Source organism: Martes martes (genome assembly GCF_963455335.1).
Source record: "Martes martes genome assembly, chromosome: 6".
Classification (NCBI taxonomy): Eukaryota; Metazoa; Chordata; class Mammalia; order Carnivora; family Mustelidae; genus Martes; species Martes martes.
In genome coordinates this window covers 112,596,988-112,624,934 of record NC_137893.1, presented here as the reverse complement: position 1 = coordinate 112,624,934, position 27,947 = coordinate 112,596,988, and the positions used below count along the sequence as shown (strand labels likewise).

The 27,947-nt window shown below is 35.3% G+C and overlaps 1 protein-coding gene across 48 annotated transcripts in view; it reads right to left on the bottom strand.

Annotated features, from left to right (window-relative positions):
- The window catches only part of RIMS1 (regulating synaptic membrane exocytosis 1), a gene marked incomplete at both ends in the record, with an annotated part of 221,064 nt that overhangs the window by 171,216 nt on the left and 21,901 nt on the right, over positions 1 to 27,947 (bottom strand). For 34 of the 48 annotated variants that reach the window (XM_080806177.1, XM_080806223.1, XM_080806198.1 and 31 more), the window contains one exon: positions 19,768 to 19,867. The exons of 1 other annotated variant lie outside the window; for it this stretch is intronic. In XM_080806177.1, coding sequence (XP_080662303.1) covers positions 19,768 to 19,867 — 100 coding nt within the window. Of the gene's footprint in view, positions 1 to 6,624; positions 6,656 to 16,160; positions 16,216 to 19,767; positions 19,868 to 27,947 lie in introns of those variants that run through there. 13 more of the 48 variants (XM_080806213.1, XM_080806225.1, XM_080806193.1 and 10 more) reach the window with 2 other exon arrangements.

The following is a 27,947-nucleotide window of genomic DNA, read 5'->3' as shown; positions in this document are numbered from 1 at the left end:
ATATGTCATGGACATGAAAGTATATTCTGGAAAGAGGTGAATATTAGAAACTACAGTAGCAGAAACTATACTCTGTTTCTGTTTCTGTTTCAGACAGAGTCCCTACCCCTTTCAAAATCACATACTTTAAAATGTATGGCTTGATGTCGAAGATTATATATCTCTACTCTTCTTCTGGACCATCTCACTTAATGGACCATAAGGAAAGTAGTAAAAGAACAGGTTTTTTTCCCCCCTTTCATTTTTACTGTTCGTAAAACTTTATTTTTTTAATTAATTTTTTTTTCTTTGAATATAGCTGACAGGCAATGTTAACATTAGGTTTACACATATAACATAGTGATTCAACTTCTCTATACATTGTGCTAGGCTCACCACTAGTGTAGCTACCATCAGTTACCATACAACACTATTATATTATTGGTTATAATCCCTATGCTGTACCTCTTATTCCCATGACTTATTCATTCCATAACTGGAATCCTGTATCTCCCACTCCACTTCACCCATTTTGCCCATCCCCAGCCCACATACTTATTTTTGAAGTTGCTTTGTCTTTAGTATTATGACAATGTTCCTTTTGAAAGAAAAACTATGTATCATAAAATAAAACTGTAAGTACTTTTAAGTAGTAACTACAAATTTCATTCAAAAGAGTAAAACAATTCATAAAGCTTTTTCCCTAAAATTTCATATATGTAGGAGTAAGAAAGTCTGATGACTTTTTAAATGCTGACTCATTCTGAAATACTGTGACAGATTAATAGAATCTGGGATTTGTGGGGCTTTAAAGAAGAAAATTAGTCATTAAGTTGATAGCTGAACTGCTCTGAGAAGTCTTTGAGATTAAAAAAAAATGACAAAATCCATCCCATTTTAAAGATTTCATGGCAAGTTTTTTGTATTCTTCAATAACAGCTCTTAAAAACGATACTTCTTATTGGGATCATTCTCTGGTTCATGTACCAATTCCTTGTATGGTGGGGTTCAACCCTGAGTTTCACTCCCCTTGTCCTAAATAAATCTGGTTATAAATATCTGATGAATATCCTCTGTGCAAAAAGTGCTCCTTATATACAAAGGACCAAAAGCTGATGTTTCTGGTACATTTTGGTGATGATACAGAGCACACTTTATTATAAAAACAATGCTTTCAAGCAATGGTATCCTACCATCTATAAGCTTTGTATCATAGTGATCTTAAATGGAGAGTCTAATTTAAATGGTTTAAGATGGGATAATTTTGTTCATGCATAGTATTGTTGGTATCTACTAAAAATTGTTATTTAAATGTAAATTAAGAGGGGACTCAATATTTTAAAAATACAATAATATTTGTACATATTTTAGTATACAATTATACTTCCTTCACATTCTGAACAGTTCCTAATAGTTTTCTTACCACAAATTTCATTATCATCCATTAAAATCTAATATTTTTGCTTAAAGACTTATGAAAAATGAATTCTAAAATATAAATATGTATTTTTAAACTTATTTTTCTTCTTTCCATGTAATCACTAAATTTTAAAGATATTATTGATTTTTAAAGCCCTGTAATTTATCTTTATAATACACATTTCTCTATTATTAATGGACTAAGCAACACTCGACAAAACTTTCTTCTAAAATATTCAGAATCTAGTATTTCATTAATATAAATCATTTTCCTTGATTTTTTTCTAATAGGTGATTAAAGGGATTGATTTCCAAGTAGCATGGCTACAAAATGATAAATTCAGGGTATTTTCTTATGGACTTAATACAAAACCATTTTGGTTCTAATATTCAACATAACTATAAAGGAACAAATTTACTATTACCATTAACTTAGATCCAGGGAATATATCAGATGTCTGAGTCTACTGAAATGGCTCAAGTTCATAAACAGCCAAAGTTCAATGAAGTATTATAACTTTGAGTATTATTTTTTTGTTAAGACTTTAAAAATAGACATTTATCCTATCCCTTATGAAAAAGTAGTTAATTAAACTTAATGAACAAGCACACAACATTCACTGAATGAATAAAAGTCAGCTATTGGACCCCTGGGCCTTCTGTAAAGAGAACTAGCTTTTCCTAACCCAGGTCATGGTGGTTAGAGAATGTAACAATGTATAAACATGCACCTCTATGATTTAAAATTTTGTATCCTGTGATATTTAATGTCAAAGCACAATGGATTCCAGTAAGACCGAAGTTACTGGAACAAAAATGCTTTCTAAATCATACAGATGCATGACTGTGTGTGAGTATGCCAAAACCATAAAGAGAAAACCATAATTCTGATTTCACACAATAAATATCTAACAATTTACATACTAATTACACTTGACCAAGTGGAATGGGTATCTAATGTGTAGGTAGTAAAGGAAAGGTTATCCACACCAAAGCATTTATGTATTAGACAATTGTATTAGACAATTTGAACTTCTTTTCCATTTGCAGAAGAAAATACAGCAGATTTTTAACCTCATTATAATGAATGGTGATAAAAGATGGGACTGAAACGGATTCCAAGATTGACTCACAGTAACTGTGTGCAATTCCAAATACATATCCATAAGTGTGCTACTTGTCATCTCAAAGAAAACTATTCTTCCTATATAGTACAGATTGTTGGTATCCAAAGAAATTATAAAAAACTCATAGACCAAAAATCAGTAGATCATCTTTACCAGAGATTTTCTGTACCTCTTAAACTGTTTCCCTCTTTTATTTCTGTTTATCCTCTATACTAGGATGTGTGTTGGGACTAAGCAAAATTAAATAAATCCTCATATATTTGATTATAGCATAGCACATAAACAAAATACTCATTAAAATACGTTTGTTGAAAAGACATTCATGCTGAGTAGACATGCAGTGCACACACAAAAAACCAATTCAAGTTCTAAGAAGGAGTTTTTAATTTGAGACAAGGTAGGGTGTTTTTTACACTGAACACCATGGTCAACATACATGAGTTAGTAAGTATTGCTTTGGTTAAAATGTGATTAAAAACTTTATACATTTTAACTCATTTTAATATTTTACAAGGGCTTTCTTTTCATAGATAAGAATTAAAATCCAAAGTCTAAGAACTGAGAAAAGAAATCTTAACTTCTGATTGAGATGATAAAAATACCATTTTAAAATAACTTCCTCTTATTTTAGAAGTTTATTTCAGATAGTCCCATGCCTACAAAGGTCAAGTGTGTCTGCTCCCACCCCTAAATTAAAAATTATAGTGGCGCTAACGTTGAAATAAGCCATAATTTGCCACACAGTACAGCAAAGTCCCAGAAAGCCTGATTTTACTTAAGTTAAATTAGCAGTCAGGGATAAGAAACAAATATTATTTGACAGGTTTTAGAATCCAGGCATTAAAATAAAATGGGAAGCTATACTTGCTAAATTTAATCATGAATCATATAATCAGTGAAATATTAAAGTCTACAAATAACTATACATACTATGTGTATGCAAAATCAATAAATTATCATTCACTACTGAATTACTATCCGTCTAAGTCCCTAGAATAGGAAAACATTGTTCCTCAAACACTTCTTGCTGATTTCATTCAATATATACACTAATGTTCATTCCATAAGTTGACAGCATATGCTGCATAATTAAGGAATTTGTGTCCCTTGAGGCACGGTTAGAGACATCTCCAAACCACTAGTCTTCAGCAAGAACCCTTTCAAAAGTTCTAAGTGTTATAAATTCCAAATTCTGGTTTTGATTGAGGATACACACAAACACAAGTTGCCACTTGATGGAAGAATTACAATATATTCAGCCCGTAGGGATTCACTTGAGTGACTGTTCTCTAAATGCCTGTTAGAAATTTGACTTTCAAAATTCCCCTTTGTTAGCAATGTGCTCTGCTTCTTCAAGAGAACCACCAACACCATTCTCTCTCGGGGTATATAAGTTTGATGGTTCAAGTAAATGCATCCACTATGATTTATTAAGTTAATGAGGTGCCAAGGACGTTTGTATTCAGAAATTGCTGATACTCAATAGAACCTCCAGAGCTGAACTACCTCCAAAGAAAGATGAGATATTTGTGTGAGGGCCTGTGATGCCATCTCTGTTCAATACTGTTAGGGCACGGGAACAGAGGCTTGGTAGCTGATCTAGAATTTCATGAACATATTTGGTAGAGCTAGTTCTTTTCTGGCTAGTATATGTCCTTTTTGGCGAATTTGAGTGCTGATGGAACACCAACCCTATGACCACACAATTCTACAAAGCAGTGATGTGGAATCAGAGTCAACCTGACTGACCTCTGAGCTCAGGCATTCAGATAACTCCTCAATGTCAGAGGAAACTCCCACAGTATTCCCTTGCTCTTGCAAGGGTAGTCTGAGATAAAGCACATGAGATGCTTTACAAACTGTAGAGTGCCACAGAAATGCAAGTTGTCATTACAGTGTAAATATATATACTGAAAAGTATTTCCAATAATAATATTGATAAGCACCTCCGTCAGTTCTAATGCCAGGTAAAAATTAAGGAATTACTCCCACAGTTTACTTATTTGAAAACTTGAATAATCAGAGAACCTCACTCTATTTTAATTCCCCTATTAATAACATTATATTATATCTGAAACTAATAATTGTGTTTTTTCCTATAAAAAAATAAAAGCCAGCTTTTGTATAAAAAGAGCATTTTACTTGACATTAGAGATTTGTGACTCTATTCCTAACTCTGCCATATTCTTGATAAATCCTTTTGTCTCTATAAACCTTGTCGTCCTCTATAAAATGGGGTTATTGCCACTTTCTTGCAAAAGTTTCATGAGGATTAAATGAGATATGCCACCTTTGTAAATTATAAAGGACTTCAGAAACAGATTTTGTTTTATAACTACACAACTGAAATTAAGAATATGAAATCATAGGGGCACCTGGGTGGCTCAGTGGGTTAAGCCTCTGCCTTCAGCTCAGGTCATGATCTCAGGGTCCTGGGATCGAGCTCCACATCGGGCTCTCGCTCAGTGGGGAGCCTGCTTCTCTCTCTCTCTCTACCTGCCTCTCTGCCTACCTGTGATCTCTCGCTCTGTCAAATAAATGAATGAATAAATAAATAAAATCCTTATTAAAAAATATGAAATCATAGGTGTTAGAGATCACATTGTTAATTAGCTATCACAACTAAAATATACATAGTATCAGTAATTTCTGCAAAGTATGCTCTGAAATGGGCTTAGAAAAATGTTAAAGTCACTTTGTCTACAGAAATTATTAATTGGCCTGGTGTAAAACCGATGCTCAAGTGTTTAGAATGAATGAGTATTTAATCCCAAATGCTAAAGGATGAGGAAAAGGGCCATCACATATAGAAAAAGTAACATATATCTTCCTGTTAATTTCCATAAAGCCAAGGGGAGCCTAAGGTAATGAGAAAATGGTTGTTTTTATAGATAGTCAGATGATCTATACATTAGTATCTAGGTTAACCCCAACTAAAAATAACTGGACTGTGAAATAATTTGATCAGAATGCACAATGTATTCCCAATGTAAAAATAGGTATTTTGTCATTTCTTCTTTATAGGATCATGTTTTAATGTGGGAGAATAAAACACATCTATCAGCAAAATATCTGTGACTGAATTACTCTGTATCATGAAACCAGTAGGCTCTTATATCCCTTCATCTTTTTTCCTGATGACTCAAGAAATCCTTGAAAATGTTTCCTTGAAACCAGCTTGTAGTATACCTTAAAAATTATTTGATATAGATATCAGCTATGGAATACATTTTAATATTTGTATCCTAATAGGTTATAAGCATGCTAACTTCCTAAGATTCCTTTTTTTCATTTTATATTCCTAGCCAAATCATCTAAATAATAACAAGATTGATGGTCTTAAGAAAACAACTATAAGTTTAAATATGTATTAGAGTCACCCTAAATTATGGGGTTTTGGGAAAGCACAGAAAATTTTGTGGATTTACTTTAAATAAGCTAAAAGCCATTGAGAAGTAAAAAGCTATTTGAGATTGTTAACATTGGTCATCAGCTTAATTTTTCCTAGTTTTGAGAAGTATATAAACTTAGATTTTTGAGACTATACGAAGCTTCAGAATTCAGAAACACTTCCAAAACACCATGATGAGTAATTACATCCTTATTCTTTATCTCTGCACTGACCTCATGCTGCAGGCCTCAGAAGATTAATTAAAATTCCTGAAAGTTCTGAACAAAAACAAAAAAACCACACATGCATACTCGCACACACACCTTTGTGTCTTAGAATAAATAAGGATGTTCATGGTCTTTAGGAAATCTAGAACAAGTTGTATTTATTATCTGTATTAAATGACAATAAAAATGTATCTAAAGAAAAGTCTAAGATCATTGATGACAGGGCAAAAAGATGTCTACACATAATAACTTAGAAAGGAATAACTTTCATGTGTAAATATGGTTTGAGGCCTAATGACTGAGAAATTTCTTTCCCAGAAGCTAAATATGCAAGAGTAAAGTACCCTGAATAACAAAGCACAAAATTAACAAATTTAGGGAAACTTTTTTCTTTTTTCTAACACAATGACTCTACATAAATAAGAATTTTGGAAGTGCTGCACACAGGAGGGAAATATTTTACTGCAACTTTCCAACTGACCAGGCTTCCACATTGAGACTGAGTATTCCATTCACGTGGGAGAACAGGTTGTCATGTGCAAAGCCTCGGAATAACCAGCCAGGAAACCCTGTGGAAAAAATTGGGGTTTATATGTTTTCATTGTTTGGGGACTGGATGTTAACCACAGGCTTAAGAAATGGTAGTGCTGGGCAAGTTCACAGCAGAGACATTACAAGAAAGCATTCTAGCTGTAAATATCTTTGATAAAGGAAAATGTTAGTCCTTATCCAGACCTCACACCTCGGCAACACTAGCAAAACAATATTAATCTGCAATAATAATTCTGAATGTCAAATCAAGTTCTGCCTTTCTCTACATCCCAAAGACATGGAAATGAAGAAATACAGAGACTGATACATTATCACGGTTTTAGGGATATAAATAACAAGAACAATAGATGATGCTGAAGATGAATTCCAAGGGCACACGGAACAAAATGGAAGTACTTATGAGGGACTGACAGTGTTTAACATTTAAAAATATGTAGTAAAGTTATAAAAAATAGCAGGAAATAAATATATTCTAGCAAACATTTTTGGTAAAATAAATAGATGTTTTAAAACCAGAGCTCTATCAAAGAAAAGTTACTGTAAATATTGGGGTTTTTCCCCCCTTTTGTTTTGTTTTGTTTTTGCTTGTTTTATTTAATTTAATTCAAACAATTTACAGTTATGTATTAAAGGACTTTTTGTTTTTAATTTGGAAATTCCTGTACTGGCAGTGGGAAATTTTGAGAACATTTTATGCCTCAACATTGTCCTAGAGAAAAATGTGAAGTATCCATATTCCTAAACTTTCAAATGATAGCCACAGGAAGCCAGGTTGCAAAATATTGCAAGGTCACTATCTAAATCTCTGTCACAGTCCCGAAGTGGTCAGACTGTATAAGGCTTCCAACTCTACTCAAACTCCACATGTTGGAAGATATATCAGGCAAGAGAAAGCACAAAAGGAAGGACCAATACTCACAATGCGTTTAGAACACATATACACTTATTTTTATAAAGCAAACCACATTAAGGTTGGTCAAAGATTAACTTACTGACTAAAGAAAGGACTTCTCTTCCAGAGTTCCTAAATATTTAAGGGCTGGATAAATGAGTCTAAAATTCTGTTTCCAATATAATAATTTCAAAATAGCTTCATCTTAGTAACATTTTCATAACAAAAACTGTTATTTAAAAAAAAATTGTAAGTCTCACTGGCCTAGACTTAAAGGGCCCAATAGGGTTTCTTGGCTGGGTCACGGGTGCTCTGGGGAGAAGAATGGGATGGCCTTCTACTCAGGAATGTAAGGCAATCTCATGGCCAGTGTGCCTGATTGTTTAAATCCATGATTCCACCATTACCTAGCGGCACTGAACTACTCCCAAGTGCAATTCAGAGAGAATATATTCTGGAATACAACGTTTCTCAATATTTTTTGAAATGCTTTCTCTTAAAGCAATAGTATTTACAGAGGTCTTTGTGAGGGATATGTAGTAGTCAACTTAGATATTCAAAAATCTAACTCTGAATTAATCCAGAGCATCACACAACCATGCACCTGGTCTACATGACATTTCTAGATAGTCCCTTTCCTCTCCCTGCCTCCACAGTTCCTTTCATATATTGTTCTTGACTATATGGATCATGGTAATGATGTTATTCACATGGATCATGCTCTGATGATGATTATCTTCTCTGTGAAACTATTCAAAAGAAATTTCTCTCTGGTGTCAGTGTCAGGAAAAATTAGTGTGTATTTAACTGGTTTATTTTCATGTTATGGAAGCTGAAGTTTTATGACTAATGGTACTTTTCTCAAAGCATGTGTATTAGAATGTTCATGATTAAATCTGCAGCCTAATTTTCTTCCTTTATTTTTCCTTGCCAATCTTTTCTAAACATTTTAACTTATTTCATATGACCTTAAGTCACTTTTGATATTAAGGTAGACTTTAAAGCAGAAATCAAAATAAAATTAAAAGAATATGCACAAAGCATGTTTTAACGTATTTATTATAACTTCTGTTTTCATTAAAATATAGCATTTTCCATCCATCAATCTCAAAACACCTTTGATGCAATAAGAAACAACTAAAATGCAATTAATGTACAGGTGTTCACTTATCCATAGATTAAACAGCAGAATTCAGAAAAGAACAAAATTATCTCAGCAAACTATCCATTTGGAAATCTTGCCAGAGAATGAAAAGCAAGTGAAAAAAAGGCTTCTAATTTAGCAATAAATAAATAACACCACAAATCTGAGCTCCTAGACTTTATTCCTCCAAAAACCCACTAGATCCTCACTAATTTTACAGTCAAAATCCTGAGTTTTTCTATTACTCAGCCCCACAGGACTACTGAAGATGCATTTTGTTGGGAAGGAAAGCACATTGACAGCAGTAAGAATTCACAAGGAAGGGGACAAGGAAATTAAAAAACAAACAAACAAAACTTAAATCAAACAAATTAGTTAAGGGTATACATGCCCTCAATACTGTGATACTTGAGTAGCACTATGAACATAGCAGTACTAATGGGCAACATAATAACTGATGTTAAAACAATACCCATTAGGGAACAACCAAAAAAAATTACTTTGTGGCATATGAACTTTTAAGATAACAGAATGAAATCTCCTTCTCAGCTTTCCTGGTTTATTTAAAACTAAAAATGAAAGCACAATATATAATACTGATGAAAAAGATTTTAATTAAAATAACATAAACAAATAGCATCAATAACCACCAGCTGGCTGGCAAATATTTGGCATTATCAGAAAACTCAGCTATCAAGAAGTGGGGACTTGAAGCTGAGTTTCACCATTCCAAAATTAAATCATTACTCATAAAAGCAATGAAAAACAGACATGTAGTAACTGTTCATCCAATATTGCTTTAGATTTATGAGTATTAAAGTAAGGATTCAATGAATGATAAATAGTAATTCTTATTTTCTCCCTTTGAACATTCCTATTTCTTAAAATTTTGTAAAAGCAGTACCCAAAAAAATGGGAAATATAGAGTTATTTATTCTTTGCAAAATATCCTACACACAGAGTGGCTGAAATATCTTCTAAATATTCTCCATCAAAATTAATTCCTTTTTAAAGTAAGAGCAAAGCAAACATAACTCTTTTCTAGGAGACTGGTAATATAACTGAATTAAATTGTGAGATTAACAACTGTTTGGTGAAAAAATTGAAACAATATTGTTTTCACTGATATTTAAAATTTCCAGTGACATTAAATCTGTCAATTATTCTCTGAACTCTTTTTTTAAATGTTGGTGTATTTTATTTTATTTTTTTAAATTTATTTTTTTCAGTGTTCCAAAACTCATTGTATGAAAAAAAAATTAAATTGCTATTTCAACAAAGTTAAGAATAATGATTTTTCACAGGTGTTCTTTAATGCAAATCTTAGAAATATATAACAAACCTTTCCTGATTAAAATATAGTGATTTCACTCACAAAGATGGTAAATATCTTTAAGTAATTTCTCATAATAAATACGAGCACATTTAAGATTGGTTGAAAAATTCTGATGATTTTAACAACAACATAAAGTTACACTGCACCTGATTTCGATATATATCAACACAAATTTTAGTTAGAGTGTCTTACTGATCACAGCAAGAATGAGCTGGGAAAATGGATGAAACCCATGAGAAATATAAAATTATTAGTGAGATTATAATAGTTCCCATATTAAGAAAAAAATAATTTGGGGCGCCTGGGTGGCTCAGTGGGTTAAAGCCTCTGCCTTCGGCTCAGGTCATGATCCCGGGATTCTGGGATCGAGCCCCACATGGGGCTCTCTCCTCCGCGGGGAGCCTGCTTCCTCCTCTCTCTCTCTGCCTGCCTCTCTGCCTACTTGTGATCTCTCAAATAAATAAATAAAATCTTAAAAAAAAAAGAAAAAAATAATTTACCTTAATCTTTCCCAAAATAAAAAGATATTTAATTTGTTTTATTTTTAAAAATTTTAATTTAAATTTAATTTAGTTAACATACAGTGTATTAATAGTCTTAGGGGTAGAATTTACTGATTCATCATTGCATATAACACCAAGTTCTCATTATATCCAGTGCCCTCCTTAATGCCCATCACCCAATTATCCCATCCCCTCAACCCATCTCCCCTCCAGCAGCCCTCAGTTTGTTTCCTAAGGGTTAAGTCTCTTATGGTTTGCCTCCCTCTCTGTTTTTCTTTTGTTTTATTTTTCCTTCCCTTCCCCTATATTCATCTGTTTTGTTTCTTAAATTCCAAATATGAGTGAGATCATATGATATTTGTCTTTCTCTGACTGAGTTATTTCACTGAGCATAATACCCTCTAGTTCCATCCATATTGTTGCAAATGGCAAAACTTCATTCTTTTTGATGGCTTAAGGACATATTTATTTTGTATATACTTTAACTCAAATTAAAGGCTTATCTCCATTTAAAAATGAAAGAGTCCATTGACAGGCATCTCCTAAACTCAACCTCATTTTCTTCTATATGGTAAGACTGTGAGTAGCTTTTACTTTAAGGTATAAAACACTTATCGTGTTTGAAATACACTTTCAAAGAACCTAGATTAAGATAATTGTTGCAACTGTATTTTAATGACTAAATACTTATTTTTCAAATGAGAAACTTTATGACTCTAGCCTGGCTATTTTGCATTTTTTACTGCTGAAAGGGATAAAAATAATGAAAGACAACTTGCTAGCCTTTATAATTTCACTTATTACCAATAATTTCTATAGTTCCATTTGTTTTCCAAAGTGATATACTAATAATTTTGATGACAAAAAATTACACACATACACACACACAGATCTTTGGGCCTACTATGGTCTTTGTTCAATGTAATTAACATTGCATCATACTTTAGATCAAACATTTAGATGTGCCCTTAGTTCACAGGCATGAAAACTGTACCCATTTCAATTTAGCCTTATAAGCTAGCCATGGCAAATGTGGAGACTAAGGATGGTATGTTCAAAGACTCCGTATAGCAAATTCAAAAGGGACAATTTCAAGCAAAAAGTCCAAAAACAGATCCTTCTCCTCATTATAAGCCATAGGTTTGTCACCAATACTCTAAAGGGTCTAGATATTTTGGGGGCTCTTCTTCTGTGCCCAATTTTTTCAGCACCTTCATGTCCACACTGAATAGCTCTGACTACAGCAACATTTCATACACTAAAACAAACCTTACAGAGATCTCTATAAGTAAATGTCTGCTGGAACAAGACTAGCCTCTGATGTCAGGGAGTCACAACATTATTTTTCAAGGAAGCCTAATGTCAGAAAAAGACCCTAGTGTCTGTTAAGCCATTCTGAACAGAAATAACCCTAGCTGGCCCTTTGGGTGCAGATGAAATAATGTGGGTCCCTATGAAGTACAGTCCCCCATTCATCTAAATGAAAGCACTATATGTCACATTTGAATTTTCTGTCATTTCTAGTGTCTTTGCTTATATCAATGTGTCTTATCATTTATATACCCTTTGGAAAGTTAAGCTTGGGGTGGATTTTTTTAATATGATGTGGAATAAAAATCTCATGAAAATCTCAAATGGTAATGAAGTCTTGAAGCAAGAGCATTTTGAAGTGAGTCTTGGGTTTACTCACTAACCACTGAGAAATGGCTTACCTTCATATAGGGCAAGACTTTTTCTATCATGGAATGCCAAGTACTTTTGTTTTGTTTTTGTGACCTTTAAGGCAAACTTTATAACCTGATTTACGTGAGCCCTTTTACATGACCCATAATTAGAGTTAGGGGATTCATATACTGTTTAAAATTGTACGTAAAATTTTGTGCACAGTATTTTTCTGCTTCCTTTATTTTTATTTTCTCCTTCCTTTATTTCTCTAATGGGCCTATCATCACTCTCCAAGTTACAAATGGTGACTGGATGAAGGGGTGACTGGGACACTGGTATAGTGCCTTGGTGTTTTCCTTTAGCTTCTGAATTAACCTCTCTTGCAGGGCCTCAGCCTCAGCAGTATGCTTTCATTAAGAACCCTATTTAAGTCAGATGCTTAGGAAATCAAGAAACCATACTCTGAGAAAATAGGCTTTATGATTACATACAGAGGGCAAAGAAATTCACCTCGGAAAGCACCTTCATGAGCTATCAGGAGTCTAATGAATCATATTTTTGAAAAGACTTTAATATCAACAGGCAAGAGAAATACTATACACAGATGTGCTAATATCTCTTTCCTGATGAGTCCCTTAAACAATTTCGAAGACATTGATGAAGAAGGAAAATCTAGAAAAAAATAACAAACTTTATGTAATCTAAGTAAACTATCAGAAAACAAAATCTTGAAATAAAAGTAAGACTTCAAAGTGAATAAAACAATTGTTCCAATTTGGACCTACTTAGAAGTTAGGACTAAGCTTCGAGGGCTAAGCATTCTGTAGAGAGAGAAAAACAAACAAATAAACAAAACAAAAACCAAAATATTGTAAGGTTAACAGCTTCTTGTTACCACAAAAAAGTTCAAAAGCTATAAGTCTAAAATATCTGACAGATGTTATACAACTGAAAACATGTTTGCTAGAACCCACACCTGTTACAATCAATATGCCCCCTTTTCTGAAGTCAGCTTAAATTTATTCAATATTGACAATTTGTCAGAATAAGAATTTATCTCCCTGGTCTTTAAAACTCATCAGCTCACATAAAACCTTCTTTGAAATGAGTGATTTATAGTAAGTAGGCATTTATAATTTTTGGTTGCATTTCTGCAACAAACTGACCAACTCATTATATGATTATGAAAATTACCTTCTTAAAGACGAAAGTCGGCCTACTTGAAGCAGGCTATCCAAAATCTAAATCCATTTCACTAGTCTATCATTTATCTAGTGTGAAACTGAATACAGTAAAAGAAGATGATTATTAATATTACTATAAGATAAGGAGTAAATCTTCACTGATCTCTATTTTTATAATTGGACATGCTTCTTTTTAATCTTCTTCTTAGAGAACTAAGAAGAAGAAATATTTATTTTATTCATTATTGACTCTCCTCACAGTCACTTTCCTGTTACCTCCTAATTGGATCTGGTTTTCCCTGGAGGCCACACCACAGTGGGAAGATGGCATTGCGGAGGGGCCTGCTGTGCTCAGTCTGTCTCAGTGTCAGCATCAGGGCCTCTCTGCCTCTGGCTGCTTTGATCTGCCCTCTATTAAGACAAGCTCTCAGAGGCCACAGGTCACAGAGTTAGTACGGGTATAGGAAGCAGTAGGGACCCCGGAAACCTTCTCTTACCCCACCCCTGATAAGCTCCATCCCTTCATTGCTATACAGATGCTATTGTGATTGGAGTTTGTATATTAAAGAATTTTTACATATTTGGTTGATCCAAAAATAAAAGCATTTCATCTAGGGGAAAAAATTATTTAAAAGGCATAAAAACTGCCTGCATTGGTCATTTCTTAGGTCTCAATTTCTTTATTGGGCCTCCATGCACATGTAATTAAATCTTGTTCTTTTTTTTTCCCCCCATGTTATTCTGGTTCATATCACTTTAATTCTTAAATCAGCTAGAAGAATTCTGAATGGTAAAGGAATTTTCTTCTCCCCAACATGCCAGGATTACCCAGAATATATACTTGCTGTTCACTGAGATTAATTTTGTCTTTGTTTTAAAAATGAATTCCATCATCTAACAGAATTTTCCTCAGGGCCATTCATAGGCGATAATTCAGAATGAAAATATCTCCCTCTCCTGAAGAGCTTTTTGGCCATGTGTTAATAACCAACAATATCACAAACTTCAAAGAGAACTGAGTGGGCGATCTTCTGTATGATAATCACTTCACTAATGAAGTTACTGCCTTTATACATATATTTGTAGAGACTGTAAACTCAGACTGCTCCCTCAAAGCTAGAGAACGAGAAATCAATCACATTATTTTCCTCTCACCTCTCAGGTGCAATGCTATGGAGCATGAACCATCATTGCTTCAGTCTTCATCTCAAAATAGCGTATGTCTATCATTAAGAAGACACAGTAAGTGTGACCATGAACACGAGATTCATGATCTTTATCAGCTAGCAACTATAGCCCTCTGCAAGCACATGGCTCAATTCACCATAAAATCCTCTATCCTTTTGAAAGAACGTATGTAATTGGTCATGAATGTTAACTAGCATTTGATAGACAGCAATCTGATTCATACTTTTACAAGCAGAAGGTGGCTGGCTGCTTCTTTTCCTTTTGCCTCTGATCACTCAGATTTTAAGCTTGTCCTCAGCAGAAAGTGGACCCCTTGAAAGTCATTTGCTGGGAAGAGCAGGCAGGCACTTTCCTCAGCTGCTCTCAGCAGTACTTGCTGTACCTGAGAGGGAGCAAGGGAGTAGCCAGGAGAGCTTGTGTCCCTGGCAGGCTTTCAGAGAGCCCCAGAACCTCTGCATCCAGGACCTTACCCTGCTGCTGCATACCTGGAGATGACTCTTCTCCCTCTCTCCCCAAAGGAATACAGTCTAACAGTAAGTGCCCTCAGGACACCTCAGACTTGCTCAATGCCAGTTCGGCAAAATAGTTATAATGAAGCCAAGAGATTTGCCAGTTTAATTTAAAAGAGCCATAATCTCCCTTCCAAAAAGCCTCAGCTGCGATAACCCTGCAAAGACAAGACAGAAAGAGCACTATCCCTTCCCTTTATTAAGAAAAATGTATACCTTTAAAAATTTAATAGTGTCTTTTTCTACACAGAAATCATCATCAGAGGATCCTGAGAACCTGAAAAACGTTATGTCATTCACACTGAGAGTAACAGTCGTCTCTTTTCAAAAGGCAGAATGGAAACAAGGGTCAGGAGGGGTTGGTTACTCTGTCACTCAAGGTCATACACCCAAATCTCTGACCCAAAGACTGCATTTTCCTTTCTTTCTTTCTGCCTGGGCTCTCTATTCGTTATATCTGAACAGTTTTCCTTTTAATCCACAGCTGAACATCACAGAAACACAGGCAATTCCATGCTGTGCTCTACAATCAGGACTGTCGATTAGGAGAAACCAGGCCTTGGCAGCCTTTGTTTAAACACTTCAAAATAACCATCTATGCAGAAACTGCTATCTTTCTCTCTTTAAGAAGATTAAGTTCTGAAGCTTTCTAATTTTAGTGAAATTCAGTAAACAGGGAAAACAACTGTGTTTTGTCCATCAGAAAAGGATGATATATACTTTCTGAATTGTGTACTACACACACACACACACACACACACACATCAAGCTGGAAGTTAAATACTAAATAGCAGACAATTTAATGTACGCTTCAGGTAGTCACTTGAAACATGAAAATAACTTCATATAATGCAGCTCAATGATCACCACTATATTCTAAAATAATGATATATTTGTGTAACTGCCACATTAAAAGCAAACTATTCCTTATTCTATATTGATAGGCTCTAAATGAAGCACTTTAGTATCTTACTCTTGGAATAATTAAACAACATATTCCACGAATTTTACATTTATGTATAAGATTAATGTAGCTTAGTTTACCTGCTCCTGAGTGCAACGTATGAAGTAGGAGAAGCTGCAGAAACCCAGCAAACATAACAGCAGCATCGGAGTGGTTAAATAAATGCTACTGGCATCAAAGCACTAAATTCTAGCTAGCAAAGGCAGCAAATCCACAACACAATAAAAAATCCGCCAAAAATCCAAAAGAACTTTTAAAATTCCTTGTGGTCCTTGCATTCTAAATCAAAACCAAAAAAAAAAAAAGAAAAAAAAAAAAAGGCTGCAGTGTCCAACATTATACAACGGTGACACTAAACAAGGCCATAAGTGCTGCTGTCATCAAAACAGATCTCTGCAGTGTACAGAATCTCATTGATTACCGCATTAATCTATAGTGCTCTGTGCTATACTAAAGAGGTTCCCACTGTAGCAAACACCAAAGCTCTGGTAAGTCTGTAATTAACCATTTCCTGACAATGCTCAGAAGATGTTACCTTCCCATAGGCAGAGAAACGAAAGGAAACGAAATGAAATGCTGTGGTCCCTTAAAACCAGCACAACAGAAAAGACTCAAGCATATGCTTAAAGAGCTCCTCCTATTATGCCCCCAGTGACACTGCACTGAGATATCCATAAACTAAGATTACAAAGTCAAGCAGACCCCTGCTGGCTTGTGGACCACAGAAAACTCACCTGAAATGATTTGGTCCCATTATCAGTCACTGGCAATTGTTCTGCCAAGCTCTGTGTAACAGACCATTTCCCCTGCAGTTTCCCTGAGAGGTCTTACTCAGCTCAATGACAACAACTGGCACCAGGAGGCATCAACCAGGAGTACAGGAGTGATTGTTGAGAACAAGACAAAAGTGTTCCGGTATGGCCAGCCTAGTGCTAATAGTGGCTCATCTCCAGGGGGCAAAAGGACAGCTCCAAATAGGTTTTGCCAGGGAGTTGGCGGCGGGGGTGGGGTGGGGTGGGGTGGGGTGGGGTGGTGTCATATTATATTAAAAGATGCAGTTTTTTGATGATTGTAGAGTCACAAACTCATAGTCTTTTTCACACAGAATCATTCTCTGTTAGGTCACTATATTTATTCTATCAACCCCATATCATGTATTATAAAACAACAGCAAAAAGAACAACAAATATTAGTTGATGTGAAATTATGTCACTCCTGAAATTTCATTTTTATCATGGTACATCACTCAGGTTCCAGAGACAACAATGAACAATGATACACTTCTCTAATTACTGGGGAATATTACTGAAAAGTAGAGGCAGACTGTTTCTAGTTTGTTTTAGAAGATTAAATGATCAAATGATAATAGGGGAAGAATTAAGAACCATCTTTCATTTATTTAAACTAAATGTACTGTGTTTAATTAAATTATATATACCTGTCAGAAATAATTATCTGATAAGAAAAAAATTAATACTGAACCATGGATCATCTCACCAACACCAAATCAACTGCAAAATATCAGCCTCACACAAATCGGCAAATCTCAACATTTTCAACCTCTTAAGGAAACATGTCTTTAGCCTCTATTTAGAATCTTTGCCTTTTCTTTACCCCAAATAAGTATGCTTAAACTGGCTTAAGTTAAAGACTGGCCAAACTGTTGCTGGGAAAAGAGAAAAGAGAAAGAAATATTATTTGAATAATTGTTATGTGCCAAATATTGTGCTGTGTTAATTTTACTTACTACATGTCATTCTCATAGGTATATGGCAAAATCAGTGTTACTTAACCCATATTACTAAAGAAGGTCAGAATCGGTAATTAACTTGCCCTAAGTCAAATGGTTTATAAGGAGGAGAGCTGGAATTTGGACTCGACTTTGCCTGACTTAAATGTCCATGCAAAGGCTTTTCACTACACCATGGTAAGTAGGAGTTAATTATTTTGATGGATTACCTCAGATTTAAGGTGTCTGTGACCTGGTGTGGAAAACCATGGTGTTGCAGGGGCCTACAGTCATCTACCTCTATTTCCTACATTTGAAGCCAGTGAGGGTCTTCCAGAACCATTTATGGGGCTGAACTCTTATCCTTGTTGAGTTTACATTTCTTTCACTATGGCCCTGTCACAGAGAACACATACAAATGTCAAGGTCTAGAGACTGACCTGCTGACCCAGCAAGTATACTGAAGATAATCTATGGAAGGAAAGTCAAACTTTCAACAATCAATTCACCAATTTCCCCTAGGTCTAAGTGATACCATATAATTTTGTTTGATTGAAATGTAAAAATCTATGGGCCTCATAGACCTATGCAGGCTAAGCCAACTGAATTAAAATATCTTAATTCACTGCATGTGACTATTACTGAATCTGAATTTTGAGGTAGTTCTTCTTCGTATTTTCTCATATTTCCTTTTTTCTCATTAACTGGTATGAATTTATTTGAGATTATAAAGTCATTCTGAATGCTATTAATCTAATATTTTCCTCTCATTCCATGTCATGAATTTATGTTAATTTGGTAGAATTTTCTTGAATTCCCTAAAGTGCCTCCATATGAGGAAATTAATCAAATGGTAACAAATTGTGTTTCTAACAAAAGATATTTGGTAAACCAAATAAGTTCTCTGAAATGGTATACATAGCTTTCATAACTAGAGTTAAAACGCAGAATCAATATAAGAAGGGGCTAATATCGACTTCATTATAAAATATCCTTTCACTTATTTCTGGGTACCACATATTCTTGAGATCTTATGCACAGTAACAAGTGTCAGTCACCTAGGACACTGTCCACATATACGTAGAAAAAGAAAACCCTTCCATTTTTATCTTGTCAATTCAGAAATTCATATTTACAATATTTACTTATTTAGAGAATTTCTATCACTTTGTCCACTTTGAACCACACATATCCCACCTTGGGGTTATATATTTCATAGCCTCTCACTCAGCTGTGACTCCACAGCCTTTCAAAGACCAGCAGACTGATTTCCCTGGGGAGAGAACACATAAAGCCTAACATCAATTGCAATTTTGAGCTTGCTTCACCTACACCATTTGACCTTGCGCTACTATGGTCCAGGTCAAGGCCTGTGTGGAAGGGTTTCAGCTCTTTTCAAGAACCCGGGATCCATTATTTTGAAAAAGTGACACAAAATTCCTATTTTTGGACTGAATTATCCACTAATGATGACTCTAATTTGTCCAGTATTTCTTACTTTCTGTATTAGCATGAGGTACCAAAGCATGGAACACACTGACTACAAAACAAAACTCATGCACAATTAAACAACTTGCTATTGCTTTTCCTTATTTTCAGAGAATACTGGCGGTCTAATCTTTGTATCTTTTTGGGCTGGCTATTACACAAGAAAATCAATTGTGAATGTGATTAATCATCTTACAATCCCTAGAGCTATATTACAAATCTAATAATTTCTTTTCAGAGGAAAAGAACGATGATAAAGTTGATAGCCAGAAACTTTACTCTGTTGAGAAAATGGAACAAAATCACACCACACCTGACACACACAGAATGGGAATATTTACACTGGAAAAATAGATACAGAGGGAGTGTTAAATAGAGGTTTTTTTTTTTTTTTTTTAAATACAGGTTTCTGTCCAACTCTTAAAAATAATGAAGTGGGATTCCCGTGCCCCAAACTCATTGTCGCTTACCAGCGCCTGCTCCTCGGGCCTCGACTCTTCCCTCTTCGGAATCAACGGACCTCACTTCTCCCCACCCTTCTGACGAGATGGGTGTCCCAGGTGCACACATGACAGCAACCTTGTAAAGAAATTCAGCCTGGGGATTCTCAGCCTTGCTTCTAAACAAATTCAAGATCGTATCTAAGAAGAGCACAAAGTGCCTCCTCCACCACTCCACTTACATCACTGAACGATAGCACCAACCCGTGGGTCAGGAGCAGCAGAAAATGGAAACTAAAAGAAAATATTGGTGTGAGCTTAAGAAAGTCTCTTTGCATGACTGACTCAGGTCACTGCAGGCACTGTGCAGCTATGCAAAGGACTGCTTGGATAAAATGCCACACATAAGCCTCAGTGGGCCTGGTGGTGTGGAGACTGGTAGCATTTACTGAGGAGAAGCATATTGGCATCTCTGTTGGGTTTTAACCAGATCCACAGGATTCAGGAAATAAGCTCTCTGCCAGATGACACTATGCTCCTAGCCATTCCTTCCGTTTACTTATCCTCCAAATTGCTCTAACTAGTGGCCTTTCTCCTGCTGTGAGCTTATTTGTGGAGAGGGCTAAATAAAGGATTTTTATGACAACAAAATGGCCATTAGCCCATAGGATGATTTCTTAAAACATAACTCTTCTTTTGTTTAGTACTATTAAAATCAATTAAATGAGAGAGTTTCTTATTATTATATCTTTGATTTGTGAAGAAAAAATGGTCTGTTTCTTCCTGAAGACATATTTGAAATTAGCCCATTTTGGACATATATACAAATTCTTTATACATTATTTTTCTCCTATTTACATAAACAATTAAAGGTAGATTCCCTCTTCTTATTGCTGTATCTTCCTAGTAGAGGCAAATAATTTTAAATATATATATGGATTTTTTCCCTACTATGTGTGACCTGGTGTATTTCTAGACTGTGAAGAGCTGTACCTTCTTTCAGTTAGAATGCAAACTCTTAATTTATGGGGAAAAGAAAGGAGTTATACTTTTCCTCTGTCATAATGTAGTCCTTTCATTAAAACAAACAGATATATGTATTTTAATTTAAGCATATTATTCTGCAAGTAATCATTACTTTCTGGATTTTAATACAGAGAATGTTGCAAAATGAAAAAATAAGGTATATCATGTATTTCACACTTCCTAAGGCATATTCACGTGCTTTAAAACAAACCTGAGAAGTGACCAGGATAAAAGGCATTATAAGATAATCAAACATTTATAGAAACAGACACGAGAGTATATACCAAGACTGACTTGTCTAGAAACTGAATTCCTAACACATCAACCTAAATAAAGCTTCCACTTCACCAAATTTTTATTTTCCAATTAAACTTCAGTACTAATAGAAAAGCCAGAAAGTACAGATAAAACTTATTGCAATCAAGTGACAGTACCATTAAGCTTGAAATATTAATTACATACAGTAACCTGGAAATTATGGGTTTTTTTCCCCTCCACAGTCCTAGCAATTGATGAAAACAAAAACAAAACAAAACAAGAGTCTGATTTCAAATCACAAATCTCTTACAAGTGCACTTTGAAGTAATAATACTGTATTGAATTTCTAAGTTTCATATAATACATATTAAGGAGATGGCACTGAAATGCTATACAGTAAATATATACTTACTTCCTAACTCTCCTCAAATACTTACAAAAGTTAAAAAATGTCTCTGCTCATCTATAGCTGACTCATCAATGTAAACGTCCTCTGCTGGTCACAATCATATTTTATTAAAAAGCAAGGTATATACCTCTACAAAGATAAATATATCAAGTAATTGTACATAACAGGGATGTCTAGATTATATAATCTCAATGGATGTAAATAAAGCATCTGATTCTCTGTGGGACTACAAACTGAAGACTGTCCATGTGGAAATAAAGTGTTGTATCTGCCATTTTGTGAGCCACACTGCATTATATTAATATTTTGGCATCAAGGGCAGGACAAACTCTGGGTAAACAGGGTAAATATATTGTTTTTCAGTCTATGCCTGTGTAAACTCTACATCATCTTAGTAAAATCAAAGTTCGTAATCCTCACAACCAGTAGCGGAATACAGTATTTGTGAAAAGTTATGGCATAAATGCAAGTTCAGTTTCAAGGTACCTCTTCTGAGACATTTTCATTGACTAAACAATCCATGTGGTTCTCTTCATTGTTTTTCACTTCTTTTCAGATCTTAACAGCTGAGTTCCATATTGGTATTCTATTATTTCTCAAAAGTTTCGTTGATCCCTGCATGCATTCATAATTTCTTTCACCTGGCAAAAATTCTGAATATTGGATATGCTAAGTGCTAGAGTAAAGAGAAAAAAGAGCTACACCGGGTCTCTTACTTGAAGGTTTAAGTGCTATTATTATTCCCATACGGCAGATGAAGAACCTGAGGCTTACATATGATATGTGACATTTCTAATCCATGGCAGAGTAAGAATCTGAATTTAAAAATAACAGTAAAAATCAAAGCTAATCTTGGTTCAGATCACAACATCCTTAAGTATGGGAACTAACTTTTACCTAGCTTCTAGTACAAGACTGTTGGTTCGTGATTGAGGCAAGTGAATCCATGCCAAGTAAAATGCATAGGATATTACAGGCTGAGGTCCTTCCTGAGACTTTAGCATGGCTCGCCCTTGCCTTGATCTCAGAACACCAGTTTATAGAGATATTAAGGGATGGTTCAGAATGAAAAGTACCCTGATCAAATGTATTCAGGACACACTGTGTATTGTATTATTTTCTAGAACAATCACAGGGCACATAACCTTTAAAGTTGGTGAGAAGTCGCTAATTATAGAAATTTTGCCCAAAGTTTGCATTGGCCAAACTTACTTGATCACATTCATTTTTGGCAGCACACTTATTAAAACTATTATTGCTTTGCAGAAATACTAGATGGGAGGGGAGGAAAGTACTACATTCTGTTTTATAGATTCAGAGTTGATTTTTGAGGATCATGTTGTTCATTTGGGTAGTTTCTGTAGTAAAAGGCACTGTTACTGTTCCGTGTCCTGCTCTGTCACTGGGCTATCTGTGATTCTGCTGTCACAAAGCACCAGCTCAGCTATTTTCTTCCTGACCCACACGGATATGCTTCTGGACCGAGGTCTTCGATTTATTCACTTCTACATAACCATACTAAAGCAACTGTTCTGAAGGATCCTCGGCTAAAACGAAACAAACAAACGTAAAACAAAACACAAAGTCCAAATGACATATTCTGGGAAATCCTAATTGTATATATCTGGACATAGAATAAACCAATATTCAAAATACAACTAGGGGACTTTGTGGAGTAACAAAAAAAGGTTAGTTCTAAAGACATGAGAACAAATAAAATACAGGTAGTCCTTGACTTACAATGGTTTCACTTATAATTTTTCAGTTTAGGATGGCATGAAGGCAATATGCATTCAACACAGACCACAGTTTGAATTTTGAATTTTGATCTTTTCTGGGACAAACAACACGAGGTATGATAGCCTCTCATCATACTAGACAGTGGCAGTGAACCACAGCTCCCAGTCAGCCACGTGATCACCAGTGTAAACAACAAAATATACTTACAATCATTCTGTGCCCAAGCATTCTGCTTTTTATTTTAGGTACAGTATTCAATTAAGTGGGATATTCAATACTTCATTATAAGATAGGCTTTGCATTAAATGATTTTGCCCAACTACAGGCTAATGTAAGTATTCTGAGCACATTTAAGGTAGACTAGGCAAAGCTATGAAGTTCAGTAGGTTAAGTATTAAATGCATCTCAATTTAATTATTTTCAACTTATGATGGTTTCATCGGGATGCAACCCCATCCTAAGTAAAGGAAGAACTGTATTAGGATTTGGGAGATTATTATATTTAATTAACGTTTTTTTCCCCCAGGATTAAGAGCTACTTTCATACCTGCAATTTCCTGAGTCATAAGGCTGCAACCTACCTTGTATCAGGATTTATGCTTCCTACAAGGCTGTGTTGGCTACTAGAAGACACTCTGGTTATATAATGCCTCTCCTGAGAAAGTTTGAAAGAATAAAAACACTCAAAGAATTTATTGCTCTGAAATTCTGAAATACAGGTATGGGAATCTCAAGCTGTGGGAAGGAAACCATTTGCAATATAAATGAATGTTAGCACCACATGAATGTTACTATTCTTTTGTCTCATGGTGTGTTAGAGGACAAGCACGCATGAAAAGAATCTTTCATGAAGAACCGGTCAAGGACGCCTGGGTGGCTGGCTCAGTCGGTTAAGCTGCCTTCGGTTTAGGTCATGATCCCAGAGCCCTGGGATCAAGACCCACACTGGGTTCCCGGCTCAGCGGGGAGTCTGTTTCTCCCTCTGCCTGCTGCTCTCCCTGCTTGTGCTCACTTGCTCTTTCTCTCCCTCTCTGACAAATAAATAAGTAAAATCTATTAAAAAAGAAGAAGAAGAAGAAGAAGAACTGGTCAGTACAACCTGCCTTGATCTGCACTATCCTCCAAGCTAGGGAGACTATCGTCTAAGCTAGCTATCCTCCAGACCCTGAACCAACCACATGGAGAAACTGAGTCAAAACTGGGTATCAGAATAGCACATATGCTGGGGCATCTGGGTGGCTCAGTTGGTGGAGTATCTGCCTTTCACTCAAGGCATGATCCCAGGGTCCTGGGACTGAGCCCTGCATCAGGCTCCTTGCTCAGCAGGGAGCCTGCTTCTCCCTCTCCTCCCCACTCGTGCTCTCTCTCACTATCTCTGTCCCGCTTTCTCTTTCTCTCAGGTAAATGGATAAAATCTTAAAAAAAAAAAAAAAAGAATAGCACATACACCAAAATGTCAGAGAGTAGAAGGATATCGGCCAGGGTGAGGTAGGGAACACTTCAGAGAGGATCTTTTTAAGGAGATGAGGGGAAAAGATGAGTGGGCGATGAAAGGGAGATAAAAGAGAGGAACAGAAAGTAAAGGCAGGTTGGTATTAAGGATAGCGATTACCCTGTAAACCTGACTCACCAACACAGAATGTTTCTCTAATTCATACCCTCTGACTGATCCTACACATTTTCTATAGGAGACCTAGCAAAGTAGGACAATATGAAACTGAGTGCTTTTCATGGTGCTGAGATATTTGAAGTATAACGAAAAGTTGACCACTTCAGCCTAAAGCGTGGTACAAATGCTTTAGCCATTACCGCACTTCTCTGTATAAGATAGAAAACATGCTAAAAGAAAAATGAATCCAACTGGCAAAGCCAAAATACTGAGTGCCATTGCTTAGCACTTGTGTGTCCTTTGTAACTTAAGTTATTGATTATAGCAAAATGGGAAGGCTTTTCAACTTGAAGTTAGATAGGAAAGGTATTACAGAATGAGGTATCACTGACCAAGGACCAAATTTAATGTTAATTTCTTATCCTGGGATTAAGTCATAATACAGGCAATATAAATTCAGTCTACAAAATCTACCTAAGGAACACAATGAGGTTTCAATTCCTTACAAGAAACTTATTGACTTTTCACCCAGGGTTCAGACAGAAAAAGTTTCCTCATCTATCCGAGCTGTGTGAAATTTAATATTAATCCTTTCTTTGGGGGGGAAGCACTCTGAGGGTGATGACCTCGTGCACAGATGTCAGTTCCAATTACCTGCTTCTTACAAGGGCAAAATTGCCTCTGGTGGCCCTGTGTTTTTAAACCCAAACCCTGAGACATTACAAGTCTTGATTCAACCAGAGGTGTTGCTGAAGTTATCACCCTATATACTTCAGGATTGGCTTTCTCCTTTCTTTTCTGACTCCTGAGATTTCTCTTCATGCAAAGTCAGGTAAACCTTTTTAAATAAACATTATCTTTCATCATTTATAGGTTTTCTTGCAGTGGAAATTAGTTTTGCTCCTTTTCCATTTCTTTATCTTAGGCAGCCATATAATCATAAACAGGAAGTAGTTTCAAATGGTGTGTTGGGTAACTTTTTCCTTTTGATATGTTGGCAGTTTAAAGTCTCATTTATAAGTTCAAAAAGCCATAAAAGGTATACATGTATTTGTCTTTATAGGATATAATTCAAGTACTGTTATCGAGTGAGTAGTGATGACTTTTTTATTATTCTGTGGCCCAAACATCTAGCTTCCTACAATCATGGACATTTCTTCACTAAGAAAACAACGAATAAAAAGGCTAAGTAGAAATACTAGGCCACATACGACGAGACTTCAAACAGCAAGTTATTAAAGAAGACACAAAGTCAAGGAAAGAGAGAGATGATCACTTACATGATGTACAAGCTAATTAACTAAATGCTATATAGGAACTTGCATTTCCACTTCATTATTTCTATTTCCCTCTTCTATTTATTTGTATCCGTTTATTGTCTTTTTTTGTTGTTGTTTTGTTAGAAGTACTTTTAAAACCTTTCAGGAATGAAACAAATCAGAACGAGTGATTTCCCAGGAGACTCCCTAAATTCTACCACAATTAAATTTCCAACCAAACCACACAGAAGGGCAGCATTTTCCCTGGTTTCTACTATGACTAAAGGACCACGGTCGTACTGGTTTGTTTATTCCTTCCTCAATTAATTTTTAAAAATGCCTTCCTAAAAACGGTATGTGTGCTCCAGGTCCAAGCATAACACATAAAATCCTCCCCCTACTCAAACACAGTACAATATTTATTCCAAACAATAAATGCTATGCTACAAAGCATAAATAAGACAAGTGTGGAGCTGAAATCTACAGAAACCACAGAAGTGAGTGAAGCTGTGGAAGCTGCTGACAGGGAGACCAGCACTGGGTAGAGGCGGCTGCCGCCATGATGCCTGTCCGCCTGACCAACACTCCCCCAGGTAACACGGCTCAGAGCAACTCCAGTCAGCCTCCCAAGATTGCTGCCTGGAAGGCGTGCACCCCTGTTATTTATGAAGCACAGGGAACTGTGGAAGAGAAAAAGCCTCCGCCATATATTCAGCTGAACTACCACTCAAGAAATGATAAACTAGTGGTATTTTCCTACTGCTAGACTCTCACAGAAAGAATTAATAAAAGATAGGTTCTAATAAAAAGAAAAATGAAGTCAGAAAAAAAGGAGATATGGAAAGTAATTATAAACAATGAAGTCAATAAATCATGGTAAGCATGTTGGTAAACCTAAGTATTAAATACAAAAATAATATTAACATTTATTTATACGAATGTTCAAAAACATGCTGGGCCTGTTCCAGGTAATAGTAATATTGAGGCTAGAAAGAAAACAGTAAATTCTGGAAGAAAGTTAAAGCATGCTAAAGTCTTCCTTCATAGAGGGCTCCAGAGGACTTTTAGATTTTGCTAAAAAACTGTAAAACTAAATACTGCACTGAAAAGCTAAGGTTTGAATTAAAGGATAGGGAAAAAAAAAAAAAGAGGTACAGTGTCCTAAGGTCTAAAATAAATGAATAGGCTCAGAAAATAACTTGATTGGGCCGCCTGGGTGGCTTAGTTGGTTAAACGTCATGATCTCAGGGTTCTGGGATTGAGCCCCACACCGGGCTCTTGGCTCAATGTGGAGTCTGCATCTCCCTCTTCCTCTGCCTCTTGCCTCTCTCCCTGACTTGTACTCTCTAATAAATAAATAAAATCTTAAAAATAAAGAAAGAAAGAAAGAAAGAAAATAACTTGATCAATCTAACAGAAGGCATGAAAGGAGAAAAAGAAAAGCAAAGCAAGAAAGAGTAAATAGAAAACCCAAATTAATTTAGTATAAAGGAATATGTTTATGGTAGGAGTTTTAAAATATAAGGAAGACAAAAAATGAAGAATATATCTTATTTTACCATTTAGATATAAGTATAATCAACATTTCCTTTCAGTTCCTTCTCTGTGTGCATGTTTTTTTCAAAAACATATAATATAGTATATTTACAATTAGCAATGCCTTTCTCTCAGTCATTACAAATATATTTTTATAAGTAAACATGAGAATACATAATAGAAGTTTTATGGCTACACTGTACTCTTTAAACAGTGCCCTTTAATCAGAAAATTGAGCTAGCTTCCAATTTTTACATTAGAAACACTGCCATAATAATAAATATTTATCCATATCCATCATGAAGAGTTTATTCTGCCAAGATACTCCTTGAGATGCAAACGTATTTTATAAACTAAACACAAATAGGTCACT